Here is a 26,932-nt window from a genome sequence, read left to right on the forward strand (position 1 = left end):
ACTCCCCCCTTCCCCCTCCTCGTTTCTCCCCTGCGGAAGTAAGCAACCATTTGCTTTTTTTGATATATATTTTTTTTAATTTCATTCGTTCTAAAAAAATAATTTTCTGTACCTTCTTGTTCATACTGATCATCGTGGTTTCGGATGTGACAGGGTTAATTGTATAAAAAAAGACACTGAATTCCTCATTTACAATAATAAAAAAAATCTTTGATTATTAAAAAATATATATGGGTACATTAAAATAACATTTTTATATGCATAAAATCATAATATGACATATTATGTATTTATATATTTTTTAATTTTTTTTTTATTTTGAAGCTTGTCAGCAGGTGGGATAGAGGGGATATGGAAGGAGGTAATGAAAAATACACCACAACACCCAGACCAATGGAGAAAAAATTCTTTCTTGGATTTTTTCTTGCAACTGGTGGGAATCGAACCCGCGACGCCAGTTTCGCAGATAGCCGTCTAACCAACTGCGCCACGGCGCCTGTCTATGTCTATAATATATTTTCTTTACTAAATTTGTATACTTTGTGGAAATCTGTTGGAACACACTATATCTGTTTGTTTACTATAAATATGTATGTAGAGCTGTTGGTTTCCCAAATTAAATTAAATTAAATAAATAAATAAATATCGGCAGTTTAGCAGCCATCTGCTTTCTATTCATTAACTTCTAACTTAAATTTACAGTCTGCAACATAATGCATTTAACACCCCCTAAAGTACTAAAGTAATGCCGACTACAATTTGTCAAGTAAATAAATATCTGAAAATTTCTCAGTTACAACTTACCGGTTATGAAGACGTCCTCGAGGTGGAACAGGGGCAGGTTGAGGGCGGAGCGGTATAACAGCTCGGCGGCCCCTAACGACATGACGTAACCAGACCCCGACAGGTAACGGGGGTAGACTCTGCCGCTGTACATGTATTTAGGAGAATACCTGCCAACAAAAATCTGTTGTCACCAAGAACATACATTTTGTTGATACCCTCGCTCAGATTAACTCGGATGCACCCCGCAGTCGCTTTCTTAATTATTATCTCTCCCCTTACGGTGATGTGTAGCTAATACACATTGCATCTAATAACTTTAATATCTCTAGAAATATTTTATTTTATTAACATAAACGGCAAATCTGCATTTTACAAAAAATTATAATATTAACACATTTGGCTTTATATTTTATTATTTTTTTTTTAAAAACATGAATTTCCTTATACCCAAAATTTATAATAATAAAAAAAAGACAATAATTATACAAGATTTATATTTAAAAAATTAACCTAAAAATTATACAGCATATTAAGTAGAAAGTTTAAATAATAAAACATTCTACAGTAATACAACAAGAAAATCGTAAGTACTGTTTCACACAGCTAGGCAAAGTGAACAAAAAACTGTATATCTATATTATGAAATGCATGAATAAATAAATATAATTACCATTCACCATCTTTGAAAAAGTTCAAAAGGTTTGTTCTATGGGAACAATACCCTACACTAAATATATCAGATCCGTGGGTATAACTATTGCCGAGTTCATGAAGTCTGTTTAATACGGCATTACAAGTATACACTGTCCGTGAATTGTTGCTACAAAACGGTGGCACCTGTCTAGTCATTCTTCAAATATAATGAATTTTGGATTAAGATTTTCGGTATTCCTCCTTTATGATCGGTACCTCCAAATGAAATATCGTTTTATTAAATAATTAGTACTTATTAGAAACAGTAAAAGAATTTTATCATAAATCAGCAGTACAATAAAAAGTTTATCAATGTGTTGTGTCGCATATCACGTAGTATGAAGTAAAAGTAAAAAAAAATAAAACTCTCTTCTGTTCCCTAGTTCGCCCGCACCTAGAGTATTCCTGTTATCTGGTCTCCATATTATGATGTTCACATCAAGAATATTGAATCAGTTCAACATGGATTTTTGAGAAAGATAGGCTGGAGGTTGGGCTTATCCAGACACCAATATACGTATGAGTTAGAAACTACCTTGAATATATCTTCTCATCAAGACGGTCGAAATAAATCCGACCTTCTAGTCCTATTTAAAATTCTCAACTCACTCTTTGATGCGCCTGAACTACTGAGCTCAATAAAATTAAATATCCCAACTAGAAACCACAGACAAAACTTACTCTTTCATACCAATAACCATATAACTAACTATGGTTTTCATTCCCCTACGCCCAGAATTCTCAGGTCTGCCAACAAACATACCAGTCTTGATTTCTTTGATAACAAGTAGTCTTGTTTCAAACGATCACTGAATCAAATTCAATTATAAACACCTCTCTCCCGCTGCCACTCCCACCGAGTCTACTAAATACCATTGTGTCTTTCTACTTTACTTTTTTTAATGTAATGTAACCCGCAGACAAGCTTCGGCTTTGCGGGAGCAAAAATACAATTATGTATGTTACTGATTTGTTAGAATGAATGAATTTTATAAAAAATAAATTTTTAAAATAAAAAAAACCGAAATATACTTATTGTCTTAACATATTACAACAGAGATGAAGAACTTTTAAGATAAGGTAATATAGAAGTCTAGGCATCTACAGGGCTTAAAACCTGTCAATGGCTGGTTTCAGTGGCCACTTTACACACTGTGTAACATTCACCATTCTGCCCACATTCGAACATCTATATTCCTTCAATTCTTTCATCTGTTGATGTTTGTGAAGGTAAAGAGCTGAAACTTTCATTTATGCGGGTGAGATTCATCTAATTGAATTATTTCACCTACATACTAGGCAACTCCTAAAAAATGTTATTTTTTCAATTTCTATACTTCTTCATGGACCAGGTGGATTTATCAACAATAACCAGTCCTTGTCTACAAAAATTTGGACAAACTCAAAATATTGTTAAATTTATTGTCATTCAGTTTTAATGTAAAAAAAAAATCACTGCAAAGAGAAACCGGCGAATCCCCGGCTTTGTGCGTCGGTCGCAAATTGACCTTGGCCGGCGATTGGCCAGCTTTGTATTGTTATGTATTTAAAAATACTCCAAGACAATTTTTTTTTTTTGCACCACAACAGGCCAGGAGGCCCAATTACAGTGGTGAATTACAATCACAGAACACCCAGGCTTGAGAAAAATCACATTTTAATTTTTGTGTTCTCACCAGGAATCGAACCCGGAACCTTCCGTCTGTGAGTCAAGCATCTTGACCACTACACCACGGAGGCCGCCTGATTAAACAATTTTGAAGTTCTGCGACCTTCTTTGAGTGATTTATAATAATTTGTTTTAATAATATCTGCAATGTTATATGTTTGTGTGTATTTTAATTAATTGTGATAAAAAAAGAAACGCAAATAAACGAAAGAGCTCGTTTTTACCTTCTCTTCTTCCCAATTTCGATTTCTTTTTCCAATGGTTTAAAAGGGAATAATACAACAACAACGTTTGTTGTCCATCACGCCGCTTCCCCGTAAGGGTAGGCAGAGAGGACAGAACGCCACATCACTCTATCTTTGGATACAGATCTCGCTTCCTCTACATTCATATTGAAGATGTTTTTTTGAAGATGTTTTTTAAATTGACCTAAATTTAAATTTACTGTCTTATATTTCACTTAAAGATTCTTCTCATCGTTTCTTTGAATCCTTTAAAATAAATGTGTTTATGTTTTTCCATTTTTAAAAAAAAATGTTATTACTATTTTATTTTATTTTTACATCTGAGCATGTTTTTCATTCTTTATTTCCATTCTTAATTTTTAATTACTCTTACAAATTTTCTTCATTTTTAATATTATTTCCATTTGTAAATACTCACTACAAACTACAAACCTTAAAATGTCTTTATTTCACTTAAATTTTAATTTTTAAATAACTTTCATTTATGTTTTCTTTTTCCTTCTCTTTTTTATACTTTCATAATTAACCTTACATATAATTGCTTCATAATATGGAAACTTCACTGGTCCATTAGAATTAAGTCTAATTGTGTAAAATATTAAACTTTGTAACTGTACTGTATGTTTCCTGAATAAAAGAAAATAAAAAAAAAAAAAATAAAATTCATACATCTTCTCATGCACGCGCGCCGATTATTCCGACTTTTGACATGTCCGTCTACGAGTATTTGTTGGATTTGGTCATGCCATGCCTTTCTCGGTCTTGCTCTATTTCTGCATCCATCAACATTCGCATTGTAAATATTCTTAGCCGTTCTTTCGCCGTCCATTCGTTCTGCATGTCCAAACCAGCGCAGAGCTCCTTTCTTGATTTTGTCGGTAATGCTCGTCTCAGCCTTACATAATGTACGGATCTCAACATTTGTGCATCTATCGTACATAGTTTTACCACACATTCGCCTGAGAGATCGCATCTCGACAGCATTTAACCTGTTTTTCCAAGTCCATACTTCGCTCCCATACACCAGGGTCGGGACCAGGACTCCGTTGTGAACTGATAATTTTGCCTCTTGCGACAAACATTTATTTGCCAAGGTTGATTTAAGTGCACCGCTCACTCTGTTCCCGGCACTCACCCTCCTTTCAATAACTTTCCGAGTCATTCCATCCCTAGTAAACATACTTCCCAGATACACGAATTCCTCTACTTGTTTAAGTATAACCCCATTCACAGCGATTTCACATTTAGTCATACTTTCATTTCTTTCGAACACCATCACATTTGATTTATCGACATTCATCAGCAAATCGCTTCCCTTGCATACCTCGAATTATGAATATATTATACATTATGAATAATTGTGAATATATTATACAAATACCATTTGCTTTGCATGTCAGATATCGGCCGCGCGTTGCATATAAGGTCACCCATCAACAGCTTCTCGCTCTGCCTGTTTGGCTTCAGTGCGCTCTGCTGCGTGCGTTGGAATTCACGCGACTTGTTTTGGAGAGCGTCGATCAAACGGGGCACGTTGACGAACGTATCGTCGTCGGTTTTCATTACATAGTGAACTGCAATAAAAATAATATTTATTAATTATTATGTATGGGTAAGCTCTCATATATCCTAAAATCTCCGAAGTATTTACATTAACAATATTCTGAGTTTGTCCAAATTTTCTGTTGTAATATGTTAATAATCTCTGTCGTAATATGTTAACATAAACCGCTCCCCAGGGAGTTGAATCCAGTCCTTGTCTACAAAAATTTGGACAAACTCAAAATATTGTTGATAAATTACCTGGTCCATGAAGAAGTATAGAAATTGAAAAAATAACATTTTCAGGCGTTGCCTAGTATGTAGGTGAAATAATTCAATTAGATGAATCTCACCCGCATAAATAAAGGTTTCAGCTCTTTAACTTCACAAACATTAACAGATGAAAGAATTGAAGGAATATAGATGTTCAAATATAGGCAGAATGGTGAATGTTACACAGTGTGTAAAGTGGCCACTTAAGCTAGGGTTTCCTAGGACAGCGGTGCCCGTATTTTAACGGCCGTAGTGAACGGTGATGCGGTGGACAGCCGTCGTAACGATGACTAGAGTGTGGTTTCCTAGGAAAACGGTGTTATCAACACCATTTAAGACCGTTTCCCTAGGAAACCACTCTCTAGATGACGTTACGACGGCTTCCCACCGCATCACCGTTCACTACGGCCGTTAAGATACGGGCACCGCTGTCCTAGGAAACCCTAGCTTTAGACCAGACATTGACAGGTCATAAGCCCTGTAGATGCCTAGACTTCTATATTACCTTCTCTGAAATGTTCTTCCTCTCTGTTGTAATATGTTAGTATTCACATTACTTAAAGAAGAAACTTTTAGATGCTTGTGTTCTCCCTGTACTGACATATGGCTGTGAAACTTTTGTGTTTGCGAAAAAAATTTACACAAATTATCAGTGACACAGAGAGCCATGGAAAGGAGAATGCTGGGTATTTTGTTGAGAGACAGAAACACCAATACATGGATTAGAGCGAGAACAAAGGTCACCGATGTGGTCCATTGGGCTGCCAACCAGAAATGGAGCTGGGCTGGTCATATAGCCACAACCACAGACTCTAGATGGACCAAAAAAGTCCTGGAATGGCGACCCAGAACGGCTAGAAGTGTCGGCAGGCCTCAGACAAGGTGGTCTGATGACATAAGACGAGTTGCGGGAAGTGGTTGGATGCGGTTGGCTCAGGATAGGGAAATATGGTGACTAAAGGGGGAGGCCTATGTTCACCATTGGACCAGAGACGGCTGATGATGATGATGTATTTATTTTTAAAAAAATAATTACAGTAAAACCCCCTTGAGGCCCTTGAAGCGCCCTTGAGGCCCTTAAAGCGCCCTTGAGGTGATTTTTTACAAAAATGGCGCTATATAAATCAGCCAAATAATAATAATAATAAATTAGGTTTTTCAAGAGAGCAACAAAAAAGTGTAAAACTGAGGAAAACGCTAAAGTGAGGAAATGAAAAATGTATGGAAAGAATGAAATTACATTAAAATATCATTTTTGTACAATAGTCCTTAAAACATAGCTCGATTAAAATGACAGCTGTCAAACTAATGTCACTAGTGATGGGAAATTATTGATCACTGATCATGTACCGATCAAATCGATTTTATCAGTTTTTTCATGCAATCATGAAACTCTGTTTCCGAAAATTGATATAAAAACGCAAAAACAAGCCTATTATAATGTGTTTAAGACAATTATTCACCAAAATATAAGACATTTACACTTTTTTCATGAACAACATCAAATGAATTTTTTTTTTATTCAATCAATTTACGTTGATCAATTTGTCCCATCTCTCAAGTTTAAATATTTTCAATAAATAGGCGAATAAACATTAAAATATGATTTGCCCCGTCTATAGACAATGTTCTGAATGGAGGTATAATTTATGTTATAATTTTTTTAATTTTTAAATGGCTTTCCGGTAAAGTTTGCAAAATGTCGCATAAAGTAAATAGCCTTTCCAGCATCGATATAATAATACGATTCTCACCGTTTTCTCCGCAGTGCGTTATAACCCACTTCAACAGCATAACAGACTTGAGAGTCAAGTTGTTGTAGGAATCCACAAACGCTTCTTGTATAATATCGCCGTATGTCGACGCCTCCTCGTCCACTCGCGACTGCAATTCCGTGTCATTTTCATTAGCCGCTTGCCCCAACATGTACAAGAACTTAATCTCAACGGAGTCATCGTCGCCTAATTTACCGCCCCTGTTGATTCCATTCTTCTCACTGTGGGATCTTGAATCATCGACCGGTGATTTGATGTCGGGAATCTTCGACGCACGGTCGTTTGCCGCAAATCGTTCGGATTTCGTCGAAGCCTTCGGATTGTGGTACGTGAGACTCAGTTTGTCGCCTTTGAGCGATAAGCTCATGAGATTTTTCGCCTCTTCCAACGCTTTATCGTCAGCCTCTGACAACTTTACGCCACGCGGCGGAATCTGCATGATGTTTGACTCCTCTGTCTGGTATTCGTAATCTTGAAACGTTTGTTCTTCTTCGACGTCATTGCCTTCGAAGTTCCCGAGGATGTTGTCGTCTTTTTCAACTTCGTTTTCGACGGCGTTTTCGTCGTACGCTGTCGCCTTCCCGTTGTCGAAGCGCTGGTCTTCGACGTCGTTTTGATCATTCGACTCCCGTTTGCTCCTAATATTTGAATAACTATCTAAATTCGATGCTACGTAACTACGACTAATTAATTTATCTCTAATTGTATGTAACGCTATATTTAAGGCTTCTTTCTTGCTATCACTGTCGAGAGTATTAAAATTTGTCGAGTTCGGCGCCAGGCTGATGTCGTCGTAGGCCGAAGCGCCTCTTCTCATTCTCGCCTCCACGGAAGTCATGTTGTGCTCGGAGTATCCCATCTCGTTGTAGAGGTTCTCGGTCATGTTTATGCGTGAGAACTTGTCGGCGATGTCTCTGAACGTCTTCCGCAGGAGTTGGAAGCTGCGTTGGCTGCCCCAGGTCTCGCGTATGGCCGCCCGCTTGTCGAAGTTGTCCATTGCGGAGCAGATGATGACGAGGAGGAACACTCGGGGCTCGGGGGTGGAAGACTTTCCTCTGCAGACGCCCTTCGGTTGGTTCAACAAGGTGACGTTGTCTGGCAGAACATAGGTCCTCGTATCTCTAGAGGTGTTGTAGGACCAACCGAGAACTGAGCCTGTGATAAAAAATTCAATTATTTTTTAAATATAGAGGGTTAGGTCAGTAAGTGGTAATATACAGATATTTATTAACATTTGTTAAAATGCTTGAGCACAAAAATACGCTATAAATCATGGGTCAGCAACGCTTTTGTTTTAAGAGGATCAATAAGTTCCATAGTTGTTAAGGTTTTCTTTCAAGATCTGTTGACCTTTTTTACTGATTATAGTCCTTAAAATATAGCTTGATTAAAATGACAACTGTCAAACTAATCTCATTAGTGATGGGAAATTACTGTTTTTTTTTTAAATTACTCGGATTAAAGATTTCTGTGCAATTGCTACAGGTTCAAGGGCGGTTTGAACCTGTAGCATGTATTTTTACCTGTATTTTCACTGTATTTTTAATCAACGTTTCGTGTTGACCTTCCCGGGAATCGAACCTGGAACCTCAAGCATGGTGGGTGAACACAACAACTACTACACGACGAGGCGGTCATATCTCCACTCAATTTCCTTATTCAGGTTTTTTACCCGAGAGCAGTTATCTGATTCAAAGATGACTTTGATATATTTTCTTCCCTCTTTGATATCTGTTACCTGGTCGCACTCCCGTTGGCTTGTAGGAGGAGGTGTACATGATGAAGACAAAGGCGAAGAAGGCTATGATGATGAACAGCTTCTGCGCCGAGCGGGGATACCTTCCCGGAGTCCACCTCGTGAGTGTTATGTTGTGGGGAACTTCCATCGGGATCTTCTCCAAGCTGAAAAATTACCGAAATTCAAATTGCACATCTATTATCGGCTAACACCGGACTCCCGGTTAGCACGGGAGATACATTCCAAGCAATACTGTGCTAAAAGAATAAGGAAAAATTAAAATTCAATTCAATTAAATTGAAAAATTAATTAATTAATATATAAAAAGAATTGTTTGCTTCAAATAGATAAAGATAAAATAAATAGTAGTATTTCTAGGTCTCAAAACGTAAGTACGCGACCTAGAACAGGTGGTAATATCTTAATTCCTAAATTAAAAACCACTACTGCACAACATCATTATACTTACAGAGGAATATTTTTCTTTAATGAAATGAACAAAGATAATAAAAAGTACAGTCAGGAATACAATATATTTAAGAAAGAAGTAAAAAAATACATCTATAATTCTTCTTTATGTAACACTGATTGAAAACATCGTTAATATCTTTTTTGTTATTTATTTATGTTATTTTAAAAATATTATTAATTAAAATAAAATAATCTATTGTAAGACGTCACTCCCCATTATGTACACAAGAATTGTTTATTTCTTTTACGTAATGGGAAACGTTAATGTAAATATATGTATTTGATTATTGTAAAAAATTGTATTTAGTTGTAATATTGTATTTTAATTTGTTATTAATAATTTTAAAAATTCTCTCAAAAACGGTCATTGCATTGGCCACGCCCCCAATACCTCACGATTCACGTAAATTTTGAACATTGTTTGTGACCGTTCAAATTTAAATAGAACATCCTCACGAATCTTGACGTCACAATTATCGAGGCCAAACATTTTTGTGGGGACATATTTTTTTTATAAAGTTATGTATAACAACATTTCTCCACAATATCCATAGAGATTTCATAAACACCATTGATTTTCCTAAATCCATTTCATATATTTTTATCAGTAAACGTAGCACGTGATATTTCCTTATTTATCAATTAATTATTTATATTTGTAACACAAGGAAACATTAGTTAGCGTATAATGAGAGACATCAAAGCACTTTTAGTAAACCTAGCTAGACAGCTTCTCTTAAATCTAATTTATTTTTTTATTTTTAAATAAATTTCATGAAAGGTACATGTTTTTAAAAAATTCTAAACATATTTAGTTTTACACATCTAGTAAATGTTGTCACTGTAACTCTCCAAAAAAAAGAGACTAAACTCTTGTGCTTGGAGAGTGATTTACACTGTTGTAGTGTTTTATTTATAAGAGTTTATATCATTTTAAATACGAGTACATGAGAAAAAAATTAAAACATAGGATATATATATTGTCTTCAAAGTGCTCATTGTAATTGCCCAATACTGGATAGGACAGACAATGTCAAATACTTAGGAGTTATTATTGATATAAATTTAAAGTGGAAACAGCAGATTGAAAATGTTACTAATAAACTTAAGAAATTAACGTATTTATTCAAAACAATTCGAAATATAATTAATGTACAGGAACTTTTAAAGATTTATTTTGCATTGTGCCAATCAATTTTGGAGTACGGTATAATCGGTTGGGGTGGTGCGAGTGACACAGTTTTAAATGGTGTATTGGTTGCACAAAAATCCATCATTAAAATAATACTCAGAGTCCCGATACAGACATCTACTGAAGAAATATTCCATAAATCACAACTTATGACACCAAAACAATTATACGCTAAAACAATACTCACTTATAGATTCAAACACTACTCTTACTCAAATGAAAGACATAACCCCCACAATACATCACATACAAATAATATAATCACTAGATCCTCAACACATAAACAACTTAAACAAATACAAACTAATACCACTTTCAGACAAAGGGATTTTGAGTATTATTCAATTAAAATCTATAACCTACTTCCACTATCTATTAAAGCAATTAGTAATGAGAAAATGTTTAAAAAGGCTATAAAAAAATGGATAGTGGAGCTAGGTAGAAGTAAAATGGATTGTCTCATTCGCCCATACCAATGCTGAATCAACTGCTCCACATCTGTATGGCTTATGTTAGGTTTTTGTTGTTTTCATTGTGTGTTTTGTAATATAAATAATATAGATGTATATAAATACCTTGTTTTTAAAACTGTCTGAATATTTGTTAATTATGTGTGTTTTTTAAGTGAGTCTTCTTTGTTTATTCTCAAATGTAATAAAAAAAAACTAAATTGTTAAGTGTCCTCGGCACGGGAAACCCCAGTGAGGTCACATTATTTTTATTATTAATTTATAGTTTGTAAGCGAAAAATATGAATAAATAAATAAATATAAAGAAAAAAACATAAAAAAATAATACATTCATACTAATTAAAATTTAATGTAGTTTTTAAACGTGTTTAAAAAATTTCTTTAGATCGACTTTATATTTATTTATCGATGTATTATTTTTAATAGTTTTTAGTTCATTGGGAAGATTATTATAATTTTTTACACCTTTGAAGACAAAGCTATTTTGACCATGACTTGTGTGGAATTTAGGAAAGTTTATATACTGTTGGTATCTGAGTGACTTATTCATCTCAAGTTCTTTTACTTTTTCTTCTTTATAAATTTGATTAATGGAATTTATTTTATAAAGAGTGTCTACTGTATGAACCTTAAATACTTTATACAGACTTTCCATATTGAATGTTGCGGGTTTCTTTAAAATTACTTTAATAATTAATCTTTGTACTATTTTAAGATGGTTTAATATATTGGCGTATGCACCACCCTACCCTACAATACCATATTGTAACAAAGATTGTACAATTGAGTAATAAGCTGTTTTTAAATGATTGATTTTTAAAATATTCCTTAATCTAATAAATATGCATTTACATTTTCTAATACGTTTAACTAGTTCACTAATATGGTCTTTCTGTTGAAATAAATTTAAATATGAATTAACTCCCTAGAGAGGAAATCCAGCCAGTCTGCAAGCATTCGGACATACTCAAACATTGTTGAATTAGAGCATTAAATTATATAACTAAGTTTCTTGATGTACTTTTTAAAAAATATAATAAAAAATATTTTAATAAAAACAAACTACTTTGAACAACGTCATTAATTCATATAAATCAACCAATGATAAGAGCTGTGAGAGATATCCGGTTTGCTCACCGTAAACGGACTAATCGACAGAACTGACAGAGAATATGCGAAAGAGAACCTCTGACCGACTCAACTGAACTTCCTCATTCTGACCGCGATGGGGTATGTTAGTTCATTAGCTTGTTAGTAAACTGGAAGAAACAAGTTCGTTTGCGAGTGCGGTGGTGGATCTGGCTTGCCCAAGTCGTCTCTTCTTCACACCGCCGTCCTGGAAGGGCGTCGATGACGATCTTTCGACTTTATTCGGCGGGACCAAGGGACGCGGGATTGACATGGGAGGAGGCGAGCCCGCTGGCTAGCAAATGGGTCTCCCGGAGGCGTCTGGTGATGTCCACATAATCCACTAGGGGCGGATGTGTAAAAAGAAAAGATACTGACTTGGAGACTAATGATTCTACCTGTGGATGTCATGGTCTTCGATTCGAATCCTCCTTTCGCCGTGGTGGCGATGCTCTGCCTGGTAGCGCCCTTCAGTCACCAGCAGCGGTACCAGCTCCTTGTTGACGTAGGGAAGCACCATCTAGCACCAAAAACTCATGTTAAGAAGAGTTATCTTGTAAAACCCCGATATATCAGGCGTGTGTTGTGTCAATGGCGAGTGATGTTTTTTTTAAATTAAGTAATAGTCAAGTGTACAAAAAATGTTCATTAATTTTTACCTACATGTAAGGACATAATATTTATACTTTTATTTATTTATTGGACACTTTATATACATATGCAATATATATATAAATGTACCAACCACTACACAACAAAGTGGATGTATCTTTCCTTGATTTCTGTTTTTAGGGTTTTTACCTGATCAGCCATCGAGTGGAAAAAACTTAAAATAAGGAAAAAAATTCAAGAAATAATTGTAGGAAACATTATTTACTCACCTCGAGTCGATGATTTGGACTCAGTTTACTAAAGAGGGGTCAAATAGGCCGGCGCCTTTTGGTGTGGTGGCTCAAAGAGGAATCCATATAGAAAGAGTCCCCACATTCTGCAAAAAGGGGTAAAATTTGTAAATCTTTACTAAGAGTTCGGTGCCTCAGAAGAAGGTACCAGCAACTGTCAAGAAAATTGAGCAATAGACAACAAACACGACAGGTTGGCAACCCAGAGGATCAGTGACGTAGGTAAATATATAAAAGCACCGAATCACTGATCGTTCTCTCTTCTCTACCTCTGCAGCTCGCCACCTACTACCAAGATCCAAAATCTTCGTGTTTTGAAATTATTGTCAAGCGCGAAGAAAAATTATAAAAATTCTAAATTCAGTGCTCATTTGTATTAGTAATATATATTAATATTCAAAGCATTAACTTTGTGGTGAAACATTTCACTAAATGTTATTAAATATTTGTATATAACCACTCACTGACTTTTCTATGTCTACCGGCTTTAAGACGTACCCGTCTCTTTGTCAGGACACCAATTAAACCAACAATCAAACCAACGTGTTAGAAGTCAGAAGTCGTTTAGAATATATTTCTCCAGTCTGGTCGCCCCATTATCGTGTAAATTCTGATTAACTCGAGCGCGTCCAGAAGAAATTTCTAAAATATACTAATTTTAAACTTTATTTATTTTATTTTATTTTATTTATTTACTTAAGTTAGTTAATATTACATTGTATATTAACTAATATATTTACAATTATAACAAATACTTATTAAATATTTCTTACATAACTACATTATTACAATAAACAACACATTTTTTTTTTAAATCCGTAAGTTTTCTTTCATTCTTCATACTTTCAGGCATCTCATCATACAGTTTTAACCCTTTATACATTAAGCTATTTTGTGATTTATATTCCAGCTGCTTTATTTTATTATAATCAATTGTTGTCTTCAGCAAATCTTTTAAGACTTTCTGATAGAAGAATCCTAACTGACCTAATATTACTTTTTAAGGTGATCAACTCATTAATTGACTGTCCAGATTTGCTGGAGTTGGTGTGTTTCCGTGTACCTGGTCGACATACCCGCCACAGATCTCCTTTTTGTTCTGCAAGTTCTAGAACCAACTATCACATGCACTCGCCTATCCCCAGGCTCCATATATATGGCAATCAGTATGAGGACAAGGCTGATATATTTGGTTCTGGACTTGATACTTATAAAACGAGTCTGATTTCTTTTTTTCTCTCGCAATATTATTCTTAAACTTTTCTTTATATTTAAAAATGTTTTCCCTTTTGTGGTTTTTCATATTTATGTATTTATTTCGTTAATATTTTTGGTTGCTTATGTGTATTTACCTACTTGTTACTATTGTTATAGTTATGCAATTTTATAATTTTTTGTTATGTTTTTATATATGTATTTTATTTTGTTTTCATATTTATGTTCAATATATGTTAAAGGCAATTTATGGCGTTTATGTAAAATAAATAAACATGCAAAACCCACTATACACCTTCACCATAGTTGTTGCACAAAAATATAAAACCAACACGACATGCATTTTAATAAGCACATGCGCTGATTAGGACAAACATGCACTGATTAAATTATGAAAATATTCTCTTGTTTGAGAATTAATGAAAAAACTAGAGACAAAAATTTTACCAAATGATATCAAACCCGCTTTTTATACAAATAACAATATTGGTAAATTATAGCTTAATAAAAAAGACAAAAATATTTAAATTTATTCCAACAAAGAGGGAAAACTGTTGGAATAAATTTAAATATGAACAACTCCCTAGGGAGAAGATCCAGCCAGTCTGCAAGCATTTGGACATACTCAAACATTGTTGAATTACTACCTGGTAAAAGAAGAAGTATAAAAATTGGGAAATTGTTTTCAGGCGTTGCCTAGTAGGTGATTTGGTTCAGCCGGATGAATCTCACCAACATCATAAAGGTTTCAGCTCCTTTACTTCACAAAAGTCAACAGATGGAAGAGTTGAGGAAATGTGGATGTTCAAACATGGGCAGAATGGTGAATGTTACACAGTGTGCAAAGTGGCCACTTAAACCAGCCAATGACAGGTCGTAAGCCCTGTAAATGCCTAGACTTCCATATTCCCTTCTCAAAAACGTTTTCCCTCTCTGTTGGAATAAATTTAAATATGAATAACTCCCTAGGGAGAAGATCCAGCCAGTCTGCAAGCATTTGGACAAAAACTAAATTATTATGAAAATAAAACTTTGTTTATAATGAATAAATGTTTATAATGAAGTGTTACGAAGTGAATGCTGATTCAATTAAAAAAAAAAAAAAATAAAAACTAAATTATTTATAATTGTAATCTTGTTATTGTAAATTTGTTATTCCATATTATGTATGTGTATAATATTTTTTTTATTTTGTATTATATACCTACTAAATATATGAAAACTTGCAATGTTCCCAATAAATTAAATTAAAATAAAATAATATTATAAAATCTGAATGTATTTTACAGTTGACATTAAACATGAATGAAACCTGTGTAAAACACCAATGTAGAATTTCAACAATAATTTTCAAAATAAACCTGTATAAATGAAATCAATATTTTTATAATTATTACATTAATTTTAAAGTCATACCCTTACAAATGTTTTTAAATAATGGAAGGTTTTTCCCCAATATAACCAAAATATTCCTCTAATATACTCAGTATACCCTAATTGAATTTTAATTACTCTACTTATTTTGCTTGTATAGAAATCCACAAACATAAAATAGCAATTATTTTTAGTGTATAAGGAAACATTGTAAATATTTAAGTTAGTTTGTTTGAAAATGTCCTAACAAGACGAAACGCATCACAATATACCCTTTGTATATTTAATAAAAAATAAAGTAGAATTACAATCCAATAAACTTGTTTTATTTTGGATACATTACCAAATTGTTATAAATAGTTTGTCAACGCGTTGTCTGTGTAAAATAGAAGATTCTGTCTCGTCAGTCTAGTTGGCACGCGGAATGGAAGTCTTTCAAGCATCTGCTCTAATCTTAGAGGAAACAATTGTATTATTTATTAATTTGTATAAAAATAACTGGTCTAACATTATTCTTCGATTTTTAAGAGAGTTTATTCCATGGCATTGCGTACTCACATATAAAACTAACACGCTTTCAATTTACAGTATGAAATCAAATAAATAATCAATTTTCTTTTTAGCGAGTGTATCCCGTTACACATAATCTAATTACTCAAAATCTGACCATCAAAACTTGTGACCAGCATTAACTGTAGTTGTGATAAATTAATTTTAATTTTAATGAACTTCACTGTCTAATGAACACACAGAACGGAGCATTGTTACGGGCGGAAAAAAAAATACAATAAAATCGGGCTGTTATTTCAAAATTTCAACTATAAATCGTTAATCGGTTCGTACGTTTTACGTAACCTTCAAAAGCCTGCCATGGTTTGTGGTTATTTACGCTCGACTTCACAGCGCTCGCGCTCGTCAAATGACGCTAAAAGGTTGACTTACATTTTATTTTCGTGTACCCGCTTGGACGAGGGCGCATCTTTCTGTTTATTTCAATTCGGCCATCGACTGCGAGATAAATAATACCGAAAACCGAATCTTGTATTTTCGCACATAACACATAAAAATTACGCACGGCAAAGTGACAGTTCGAAACGGAAATCTGCAGGAATCTGCTTTACCGACAGATTTACGAGGGAACTTGAAAAATTATTTCATTGCTAAAACGAGTCAGGGTTCGAAAATATCATGATCCATAGTTATTAAAGGTACAGAAATTTCGGGAAAATTCGCTCAATATATGAAATAAAACTCCTTTTTTAAACAGTCAAATTTTCTATTCAATGCTAATTAAAAGCTAACATTGTTGTAATTTTTTTTTCCCAATCAAGAATCTTTAAATAATTTGTGTATTCTGCAAGTTTAATATAGGAGAAAAAACCCACACTGGGGTTAATACATTCAAAATATAGTATACTTATTTGTATTAAAAAATAAGCTGGAATAATCGACTAGTTTCTTGGATCACCGCAGGCGCTGGGGGCGCTTTATTAAAATTTATATTTATATTAGGATAAAAATACAAACAGTGGAAATGATTTAAAATAAATGTTAATTATTTATTTGTTTTTCTGTAAATAAAGTTACAATAAACCATTATTATGGTTAGTCAAATATAATGGTAAGCTGCGCAGAATCGCTTCTATACACGGTTCGCCCCTGGTAGCAATATTACCTCTAGATTTTTTGATTTTTGAAAAAAGACTCGATAATCTTGCTATTTTGCTAATTATATTATAGATGTGAGTTGTCTATGACAATTGTCTATATATTGTTAGTCTCTTAAATGTTCTTCATCTCTGCTGTAAAATGTTAATATAAACAGCTCCCCAGGGAGTTGATTCCAGTCCTTGTCTACAAAAATTTGGACAAACTCAAAATATTGTTGATAAATTACCCGGTCCATGAAGAAGTTTAGAAAATGAAAAAATAACATTTTCAGGCGTTGCCTAGTATGCAGGTGAAATAATTCAATTAGATGAATCTCACCAGCATAAATAAAGGTTTCAGCTCTTTAACTTCACAAACATCAACAGATGAAAGAATTGAAGGAATATAGATGTTCTGTGTAAATCTGAGACAAGCATAATTGATAAGATTAAGAAAGGGTCTCTGAGATGGTTTGGTCACGTAGAACGAATGGACGACGAGAGAATGGTAAAACAAGTATATATGGCAAAAATGAACGGCAACGTTAGACGAGGACGACCAAGGAAGACGTGGCATGATCAGATAAACCAAAATCTTAAGTCTGGTCATGTCAAAAGCAGACAGAACCGAAGGGCATGTATGACAAGATGTATGAATGTGGAAGAGGCTAGGATTGTATGCCAGGATAGACGTGTGTGGCGGTCCATTCTCTCTGCCTACCCCTACGGGGAAATGGCGTGATGGTAGTAGTAGTAGTAGTAGTAGATGTTCAAATATAGGCAGAATGGTGAATGTTACACAGTGTGTAAAGTGGCCACTTAAACCAGCCATTGACAGGTCATAAGCCCTGTAGATGCCTAGAGTTCTATATTACCTTCTCTTAAATGTTCTTCATCTCTGTTGTAATATGTTGTTAGAAATCTACACCAAAAACGGAAAATTAATTATTGATGCCAAAATAAACTAAACCTACATACAAACCTACCTGCCTAAATAATAGCGTAATTCAAAACCGTCTCTGAATCTTGCAAAAACAGATTTAAATTAAATGATTTGATAACGCAAACTAAGCATTCTCCATTGAGTTGGTGAATCATAATTAGAAATCTCACAAGTTTTTCACAAATATCTCAGCAACTCCTTCAATCTCGACTTCTATGTTCTCCATCTCTGTTACAATATGTTGAAAATTATTAAATTAACATATATTTGAATAAACATCTGGATAACACGCTTAATAGTATATAAGTCTATGCAATATCTCGCAGCAGTCTCCCGGAATGGTCTCTTCCCTTAGACAAAATTCAAACTAGTTTAAATTTATATTTTCTACAGCTATCTAAATAAATACATTACTATTATTATTATTATTATTATTATTATTATGGATTTTCGTAATATAATACCTCAAGGACGCTTTACAGTGATTCTATAGATAAATAAATTTAATTGAAGCTTTTAAATTTGTTATTTAATGAAAACAATTTATTTTGCTGTCACATGCTACGGATTTATTCTAATGATTTAGAGAACAAGTGGGTTTTAAGTTTTTTTCCGAAACATCACTTCACTTTCACAGCCTCGCACCTCTGCTGGGAGAGCATTCCGTGCCATAGGGCCTGCGACCGCAAATGCGCGTTCACTAAACTTAGTGCGCTGTTTGCGTAGAGGTATAATAACTTTTCCTCTCGCCGTATACGTAGCTGATCCAAGCGTGAGACGCCTGTCAGCTAGTTCATCTGGATTGCATAGTTCCCTTAGATATTCCGGAGCAGAGTTGTGCAGTGACTTATACATAAGCCAACAGAGTTTGTATTCGACCCTCTGTGGAAAACGTAGCCAGTGTAGTTCCCGAAGTAATGGAGTGATTTGACTGAACTTAGAGATTACGAAAATAAGTCTCGCTGCAGCATTCAATACATACTGTAGGCGATTCATTTTGTTCATTGGTAGACCTGCATACATAAATTACGTACATTACATAAATAAATAAACAAGAATTGAGTACACACATTCTAAATAGATAAGTAGGTACTGCATGTTACAAATCAAACAGCATTATCAATAATATTTAACAATTGCAAAACCCCTATGTTCACAGCATAATTTGTGATAGATGCTTAGAATTCCTTGCTTTAAAATTCAACATGGAAATATCCACTGATAAAACCAAAAGCCTCACAATATCAAAAAACCTGGTGAAATGTTAGCTAGTTGTGGATAGTAAAATCTTGGAGCAAGCATAAAAAGTATCTCAACAGTAGCAAAGGTACATTCGTACATTCTGCGTTTTAGACTTTCGCACGGTAGAAAAGCTCTTTCCTGACCAGGGCTGGTATTCTGAATGGTATAGCGCACAAAGAGATCGCTTTGTTAGCGTGCGTGTAGTACGTAATTAATACGCGCCAAAAATGCGTTTTCTACGCGCTTTTGCCTTCAAAATACCACCGCTAGGGTTCTATTTTAGACACTCTCGCGGCCGTAGAATACACTTTTATAGCGCATATTTAGTATGTAAGGACGCGAGAGCGTTCGGAATAACAGCGCTGAGCTTGGAGGGCGAACTATCACGGGGATCCGTCACACTAGATCCTCACAGGTCGCAGTGACGTCAGGAGCTTGTATAGCACTGACCCCCACTTTTTCATCTTCATCTGTATATATCAAGACGGTATCCTTAACTTCACTTTGTAAAGCGCCCTTGAGGTATTATATTACGAAAATGGCGCTATATAAGTTATCCATAATTATTATTATTATTAAAGGTGTTTTGTACAATAAAACTCTGAATCAAATTAACAAGTCTGCAGCAATATCAGGGTGCATCTGAAATACCATGTGGAAATAATAAATAAAATAGGACAGAATTCGTTAGTTAAGTATATCTTGATGAAAAAGCTTGTATAGCTTTGAAACCAGTCGGTAGAAAAAAAAAAGTAGTTAAAAACAAAGTAGTTTTATTTATTTTCCTATAATGATTAATCACAATGTTAGAAATTTTACATTCATTTACATTGTTAACTTATACATTGGTGACTTGTTTTTCAAAATATTTTATGTTATCTGTTAACTTAATGAGGAAGATCAGTGCCAGGAGAAATTGGATATGATTTTTTTATTAAAAAGAAGTAAGAATACAACACGTCTTGCAGCTACTAGGCGCATGGACAGTTGGAATTCTAGATCCCATTTACAAAATTTAGGTGTTTTACAGTTGATAACATCTACATATGGAATCTAGATTACTATTCATCAAGCAGCTACAAAGCGCACGGCGAGTGAAATTTTAGCAACTTAAAATGATATCAATAAATGTACAAAAAATAAACATAAACATCTTAAATGAACACTTGACAAATTTACAGAGTAGTAAATTTGTCAAGTGTTCATGCCGAGAAGTAAGCAATTAAAAACTAAACAAATAAAGCACTGTTTTAACATTGTGATTACAAAATAAAGGTACATGTCCGAAGAATAGCTTCGGTAGATACAACCGCCATGTGGCCTTTCGGCTGCTTGATAATTCCTGGAAGATGGTATTAATTACAGAGGGATGATGCCCATTGTTCCAACGACTTGGTGTCCATTTTGGTCCTTATTATTTCGTTTTATGAGACACAACATTCCTGTTCAATTATTTTTTTTGTTTATATTAGAAAGTAGGTATTTAATATAATATTATGTATTTATCAATAATTGTAAGTTCACTTTTAGTGGGTAATCCAGAAACCCAAATAACGTCTGGCACTCATTAATCCGGCTAATTGGAGTTTTACTGTATTCTTATTTACGCATCGTTAAATTATTCACATTCTAAAAGTGTTATTTCGAACCGTGTAAAAAAGGTTTCGGTGTAATAATAGTGCATAAATAGTTTTTAGCAGGTAATTAAAATAATTAACTTAGTAATATAAAGATATGAACAGAAGTCTCAAATTCAAACTTACCAGTTGTAAAACTCATTGTAGCATCGCATTTTTTAAAGTTGTAAAACTTTTTAAGAAAAAGTTTCAACTGTAAACAAAAGTTATTTAGGTACTTAAAACTGTTAACGCAAACTAGGTAACGACGAACCACACATTTGTGAACCACAATGTAATTAATTACTAGGCCGAGAGTTCGTTTTGCACAATAAATATGCTATTAGTATGCTAATTACCAGCGTTATTTAATAACACAAAACTATTTTAGGAGGGAATCTGCCGATGGGCGCTCAATAAAGCGTTTCTTTTGGCTTATTTGTATACATAACAAACAGGTTTGTATTTCGCAACACTTTTAAACATAACACAACACAGTATGATGAATTTCAAAAAATATCACAGTTCACAGAAGCAAATATTTACTTCAGTCTTCAGTAAAGTTTGAGATTAAAGTACATATAACCACAGATTATATTTATAAATGAGTGTGACAGTTGACAGCAGTGATGCGCATAGAGATGCATACGATATATCGTTAAAAAAATATCGGATAAAGTATCGATAATTATTTTTCTTTTTAAAAAATCGATTCTGACAAAGAAATTAACAGGTAGGCAAACGCGCTGACCATTACACCACGAGGCCGACAACCTCGACAATATTAAAAATAGTGAATAGTAAACATGTAGGAAGGCTGCACTTTGAAATTAAGCTAAACTACAGATGTGTGGTGCACGACGCAGGTAAAATGCCTTGCGAACACCCTCGCCCTATCCATCCAGACTATCGTGATCACCGGATAAGCGGGGGTACGTATTAGCAAGGCCCTTTTGCATTTTTTTTTTATCATTTAGTCCTTTTAATTTTAGCAAAATAGATTTCATTTTGATGTGTTTCTTTTTTGGGTGATACTGTGGATGTTGGATTTGTTCCGACATTTCAGCTACCATTGCAGGAGCCATCTTCAGGGTAAACTGAGAGCCGAAACATCGGAACAAATCCAACACACACGGTATCACCCAAAAAAGAAACATATTGGTAACAGTGACCGTGAAAACCTTCGCGCCTATTTAGATTTCATTTTGTTACTTTCTGTATAACTTCCATATAAATCAATTAAAATTTTTATGTAGAACAACACTATCTTCTTTGAAACATTCAGAGGAATTCTGAATCATTCCACAACAAACCACTTCAAATATTTTATTATTATTTTTCCCTAGCAACAAATGAACGGATTTTTTAAAAAGGAATGACCCACTTAGCCTCTTTTTTCTAGGGCCTTGTCCGCAGGTGGGAAAGAAAAGATATGGAAGGAAGTTATTGATAATACACTACAACACCCAGACCAATTGAGAAAAAAATATTTATTGGATTTTCTTCTTGCAACTGGTGGGAATCAAACCCGTGACGCCAGTTTCAAAGTTAGCCGTTTAACCAACTGCGCTACAGCGCCTGTCAATCGGTAATCAATTATTCAATGATAACTGAATAACTCAGCCAATCGATTATATACATCACTAACTGACAGCCGATCGTGATCGTGACTCACAAATGCACATAACCGTAGTAAAAAAGGCACGGTTTGTTCGTTTCAATGCTGTAACTGACATTGGTACCTACTTTATATGAGAATGACGTATGTACAAAAAGTAGCGAAAAATTGCATTCCCTTACATTGCAACACCAAAATATTATTTGACAGATAAAAAGAAATTAATCGAACATACGTATAAATTATTGGCCAGTTTCAAATTGCATCAAATAAACAGCCCGACAACAACCTTTATCAGTAAAAGTGAATTGACAAAACAACTTTATAAACAAGAAAAAATTTAGACAATATAAAAAATAAATAATGGCAGCCTCGTCAGCGCGATCTCAGGCACTTTCATTATACAAATTATTAGTAAGGGAATCTCAAAAAATATCCTCATATAATTTTCGGTATGTATTATAATTTATTTCCTCCTGTCTTTTTGTATACCTCATATTTTTCGGTTGGCAAATCATTTCATTATTTTGCTTATTATTCATTTTTTCAGAATGTACGCGCTTAGAAGAATTCGCCATGGTTTTAAAGAGAATAAAGGCATATCCGACAACGAAGTATTAGAAAAAGAAATAGATTTTGCAAAAAAGAATCTTGATCTTATCAAACGACAGGTTAGTTTTATTTTATATTTATTTATTTAATCCAATATAAAATACAAATACAAAATAAAATGTTTATGCAATAGGTACATTGAATATAATTATATTTGTAATTATGGATGTAGCCACTCCTCTGACCCATAGGCATGTTTCGGAATGTCAGTGTATTATTTATTTTATACATAATTGTACATACTTTCACATTAATTGTTGTGTAAAAATTCAAAAGAAATATAATAAAAGATTCTAAAACATACCTACCTCAATAAAACGGGAAAAGACTTTCAAGAACCTAAAATTATATTCTGACATACATAATGTATACAATAATAATAATCTGATACAATAATATTAATAGTAAACAAAAAATCCCACAAAGGCACGGCCTGTTCGTGGGTATACAAGAAAATGTTAATTAATTTTTGCTCCTATAATAAATAGACAGTTATAATATTTTTGTGTAACAAGAAAGAGAAAATAAAATATTCTTTAAAAGATTATATGGTATTTTTTTTATAGTAATTAAAAGGAAATTAAAAATATTTCTTATTATTAAAGGTTAACAAAATATATCATAGAAAAAAAGAGTTCATATCTTTAGTTTGAATCCAGGATAATGCGTGTTTTTTAAAAGAAGAAAAATTTTGAATGTTTGGAATCAATCAAATGAAAAGTAAATAAAGAATTAAAAAATTTTGGGCCTATAAAATATGCATGTCTCTGTGCGAGCCTCGTTTTACAATGTGGTATTTCTAGCACACGATTCCTTCTTTAACTTGATCTATTTGAATTACTTGTAAATAAATTTTGGTTCTTAAATATGTATTTTAAACATTGAAAACGATATATTTGTCAACTCAACAATGTTTTGAGTATGTCCAAATGTTTGCAGACTGGCTGACGTTATTTAGATCTTAATTTGTTGCAACAGATAGAAATACTCCCTAGCGAGGAAATCCAGTCAGTCTCCAAATATTGGGACGCACTCAAAACATTGTTGAAATAAGAAAAATGGGAAAATTGTTTTCAGGCATTGCCTGAACTGGTTAGGCAGATTGGTGAATGTTACACAGTGTGTAAAGTGGCCACTTAAACCAGCCAATGAGAGGTCATAAGCCTTGTGAATGCCTAGACTTCCATACTCCCTTCTCAGAAATGTTTTACCTCTCCGTTGCAACAAATTTAAAGAAGTTTTTAATTCAAATTTAACTGTTCAGTTAACTTTGCTAGAAATATTTTAGTAAGATTTCAATGTGATTCCAATTCGCTGTATTATTTTAAAAGCAATCAAATCTGGCACTGGTAAATCCGGGTAACTGGAGTTTTACTGTATTCGTAATTAATATTTTTATTTTCTTTGATTTCAGGCTCTGATAGGAAACATGTACGCATCAAATAAACTAGTTATAGAAAATGAAGACAAGTAATGCAAATTAAAATATTTAGTTAACATAAGCTCTGTTGGCAATTTCTTAAAATATATATTCTTAGTGAATAAACATTTCTAATAAACTGTTAGATAAATCTAAAAGGCATTTTTATTTATTTAAACCATGTGCTTGGCAGGGGCGAATCGTTCAAATAAGTGATTATGTACAGTTTACCATTATATTTAACTTTCGATAATAATGTTTTATAGTAACTATGTTTATGGGAAAATCAATAAAATAGTTTTTTATTATAAATCACTACCTCCGTTTAAATATTCCAACAAAAAATATCTATGAAGTGCGCCCAGCAGTGAACGATGAAACTAGCTGATTACCTCAGCTTATTTCTCGATACAAAATAAGTACGCTATATTTTACATCTTTAACCCAGTTGCGGTTTTTTAGTACTAAAACTAGCTGCAGATTACAAATATTATTTGAAGATTCTCTATTTGGAAACTAGTATTTCAACCATTATTTCCGAAGGACTATTTTTCTTTGACAGGATACCGTTGGCATATTATGTATCACATAGGACATGTGGCGTTTGCAGTGGCCGTTTTTAGCATTATTTGTTTGAAGAAAAATCGGCCAGTGCTCAGTGTTGACATTTAAATCATAATGGAAATATCTGCTGAATGTCATTGTGGTATTTTTTAATTAATTTTTGTACAAGTATTGTATCAAAATAGTGTAGAACAAAGGGTATATTGCGTGGTTAATAATAATTGTTCGAGTTGATTTTCACAGAACCACAGAAAAAATAGACATTTATAATTATATAACTTGCATGTATATTATGTACTAATATGTAGGTACAAGTTAATGAACATTTTTTGTAGATTACCTATTAAAAAAATCACCACTCGCCCTGGTGCTTAGTTCTATGATACAACTTTTACAATTATTATTATTGTTATTGTGGATAATTTATAAAGTGCCATTTTTGTGAAAATCACCTCAAGGGTGCTGCACAGTAGATATCCCAGCACGTCTTGCAGCTACATAGCGCATGGACAGTTGGATTTCTAGTTCCTTATTTCCAATTATAATTCAATTTAAAAACATAAAAGAGATAGATTACAGCATGTCTTGCAGCTACAGAGCGCATGGGCGGTATAAACCTTATCTCCTTTACATTATTTAAGAATTAAATTTTGGTATTTCTGATTATTTTTTCAAAATTGTTTAAATTCGTAAAATTGATAAAATTCTAAACACTATTTACGGATTTTAAGTTTGAAATAATTTGATAGTTTATGACCATAGAATTAAGAATAATCCAGAAACCGCGTATGCACATCAAACAGAAGGCGACTGAACTACTCATAAATAAGTAGGTTTATGTTTTGACCCATTAGTTTCTTAGTAGACATCGCTCAGTACGCAACTCCTGATTCGAATTCAACTATGCCGCGTTGTGTCTTTTTAAAGTGTAGAAATACTGTTAGGATCTTAAAGAAACAGGATGCAATCACATTGCGTGTGTAATTAACAAATGAATGTGTATGTAACAAATGCATAAGTTAAAAATTAAATTATTTTTCCATCTGTCAGATTATCGGAGAAACAAAATGAACATTTCGTTAGTGTTGCTGGCCTGGGGTAGTAAATTTATTACCCTACTTTGCTCGTCTAATGAGAACTAATAAAAATTGGATCTCGGATGAAACAACTCTATTGTGGACATTTGACCGACATTATCTTTAAAACATCAAATATTATTTAACATGATGCACCGAGCTGTACAGTTATATTATAAGGAAATACCATTGGAAATAAGAGAGCAAAATAATATTTTTTCATTTAAATGTCAATTAAAAAAACATGTGTTTAGCAGATAAATTTTCGTGTTAGCTTTATAGAAGTTTTCTTTTTAAGTGTACGTATATCGTTTGAAAAATGTTAAAAATTAGTATATGTTTTAATAATAATTAGATATAAGTTAATATTAGGACATTCATTTATTATGTTTGTACTATTTAAAGAAAAAAAAAAAAAAAAAAACATTTGTTTTATGTAAAATAAAATTTGTTGTATATTTTAAGTTTAAAGTTCATTAATTCAATTACTCTTATAAAATTACCTTTTTCTTATCTACTCTGTTGTGTCAATCAATATTTCCGCGTGAACAATAAAATTTTAGAGAACCTTACATTTGCGTTATAATTATATTTTTTCCCGTCGTGCAACATCATGCGGCGGCATCACGAATGCGCGCGGCGAAGGAAGGGCATAGTGGGGGAATTATTGGACACAGTCCGATGTATTCAAATATGATTCTACACTCCTTCTTGACTAT

General features: G+C 33.4%; 2 protein-coding genes across 2 annotated transcripts; one reads left to right on the forward strand and one right to left on the reverse strand.

Annotated features, from left to right (window-relative positions):
* Positions 1–804: 804 nt before the first annotated feature.
* Positions 805–21,500, reverse strand: LOC148270836 (uncharacterized; the record flags this gene model as incomplete). Its single annotated transcript, XM_088242147.1, has 7 exons — positions 21,071–21,500; positions 12,864–12,970; positions 12,381–12,502; positions 8,722–8,885; positions 6,963–8,138; positions 4,775–4,967; positions 805–953 (listed from the first exon to the last, which is right to left on the reverse strand). Coding segments are annotated over exons 3-7 (1,804 nt in total), but the record flags the coding sequence as incomplete, so codon positions are not given.
* Positions 21,501–22,731: 1,231 nt separating this feature from the next.
* Positions 22,732–24,731, forward strand: bcn92 (LYR motif-containing protein bcn92). The gene is made up of 3 exons (XM_088242148.1): positions 22,732–22,993; positions 23,092–23,212; positions 24,568–24,731. Exons 1-3 carry the CDS (start codon positions 22,905–22,907, stop codon positions 24,625–24,627), a joined length of 270 nt encoding a protein of 89 aa, XP_088098274.1. The 5' UTR covers positions 22,732–22,904; the 3' UTR covers positions 24,628–24,731.
* The last annotated feature ends 2,201 nt before the right edge of the window (positions 24,732–26,932 follow it).

The sequence above is a fragment of the Micrasema longulum genome, unplaced genomic scaffold (genome assembly GCF_059751315.1).
Source record: "Micrasema longulum isolate JH-2025_06_02 unplaced genomic scaffold, ASM5975131v1 h1tg003348l, whole genome shotgun sequence".
Lineage (NCBI taxonomy): Eukaryota > Metazoa > Arthropoda > Insecta > Trichoptera > Brachycentridae > Micrasema > Micrasema longulum.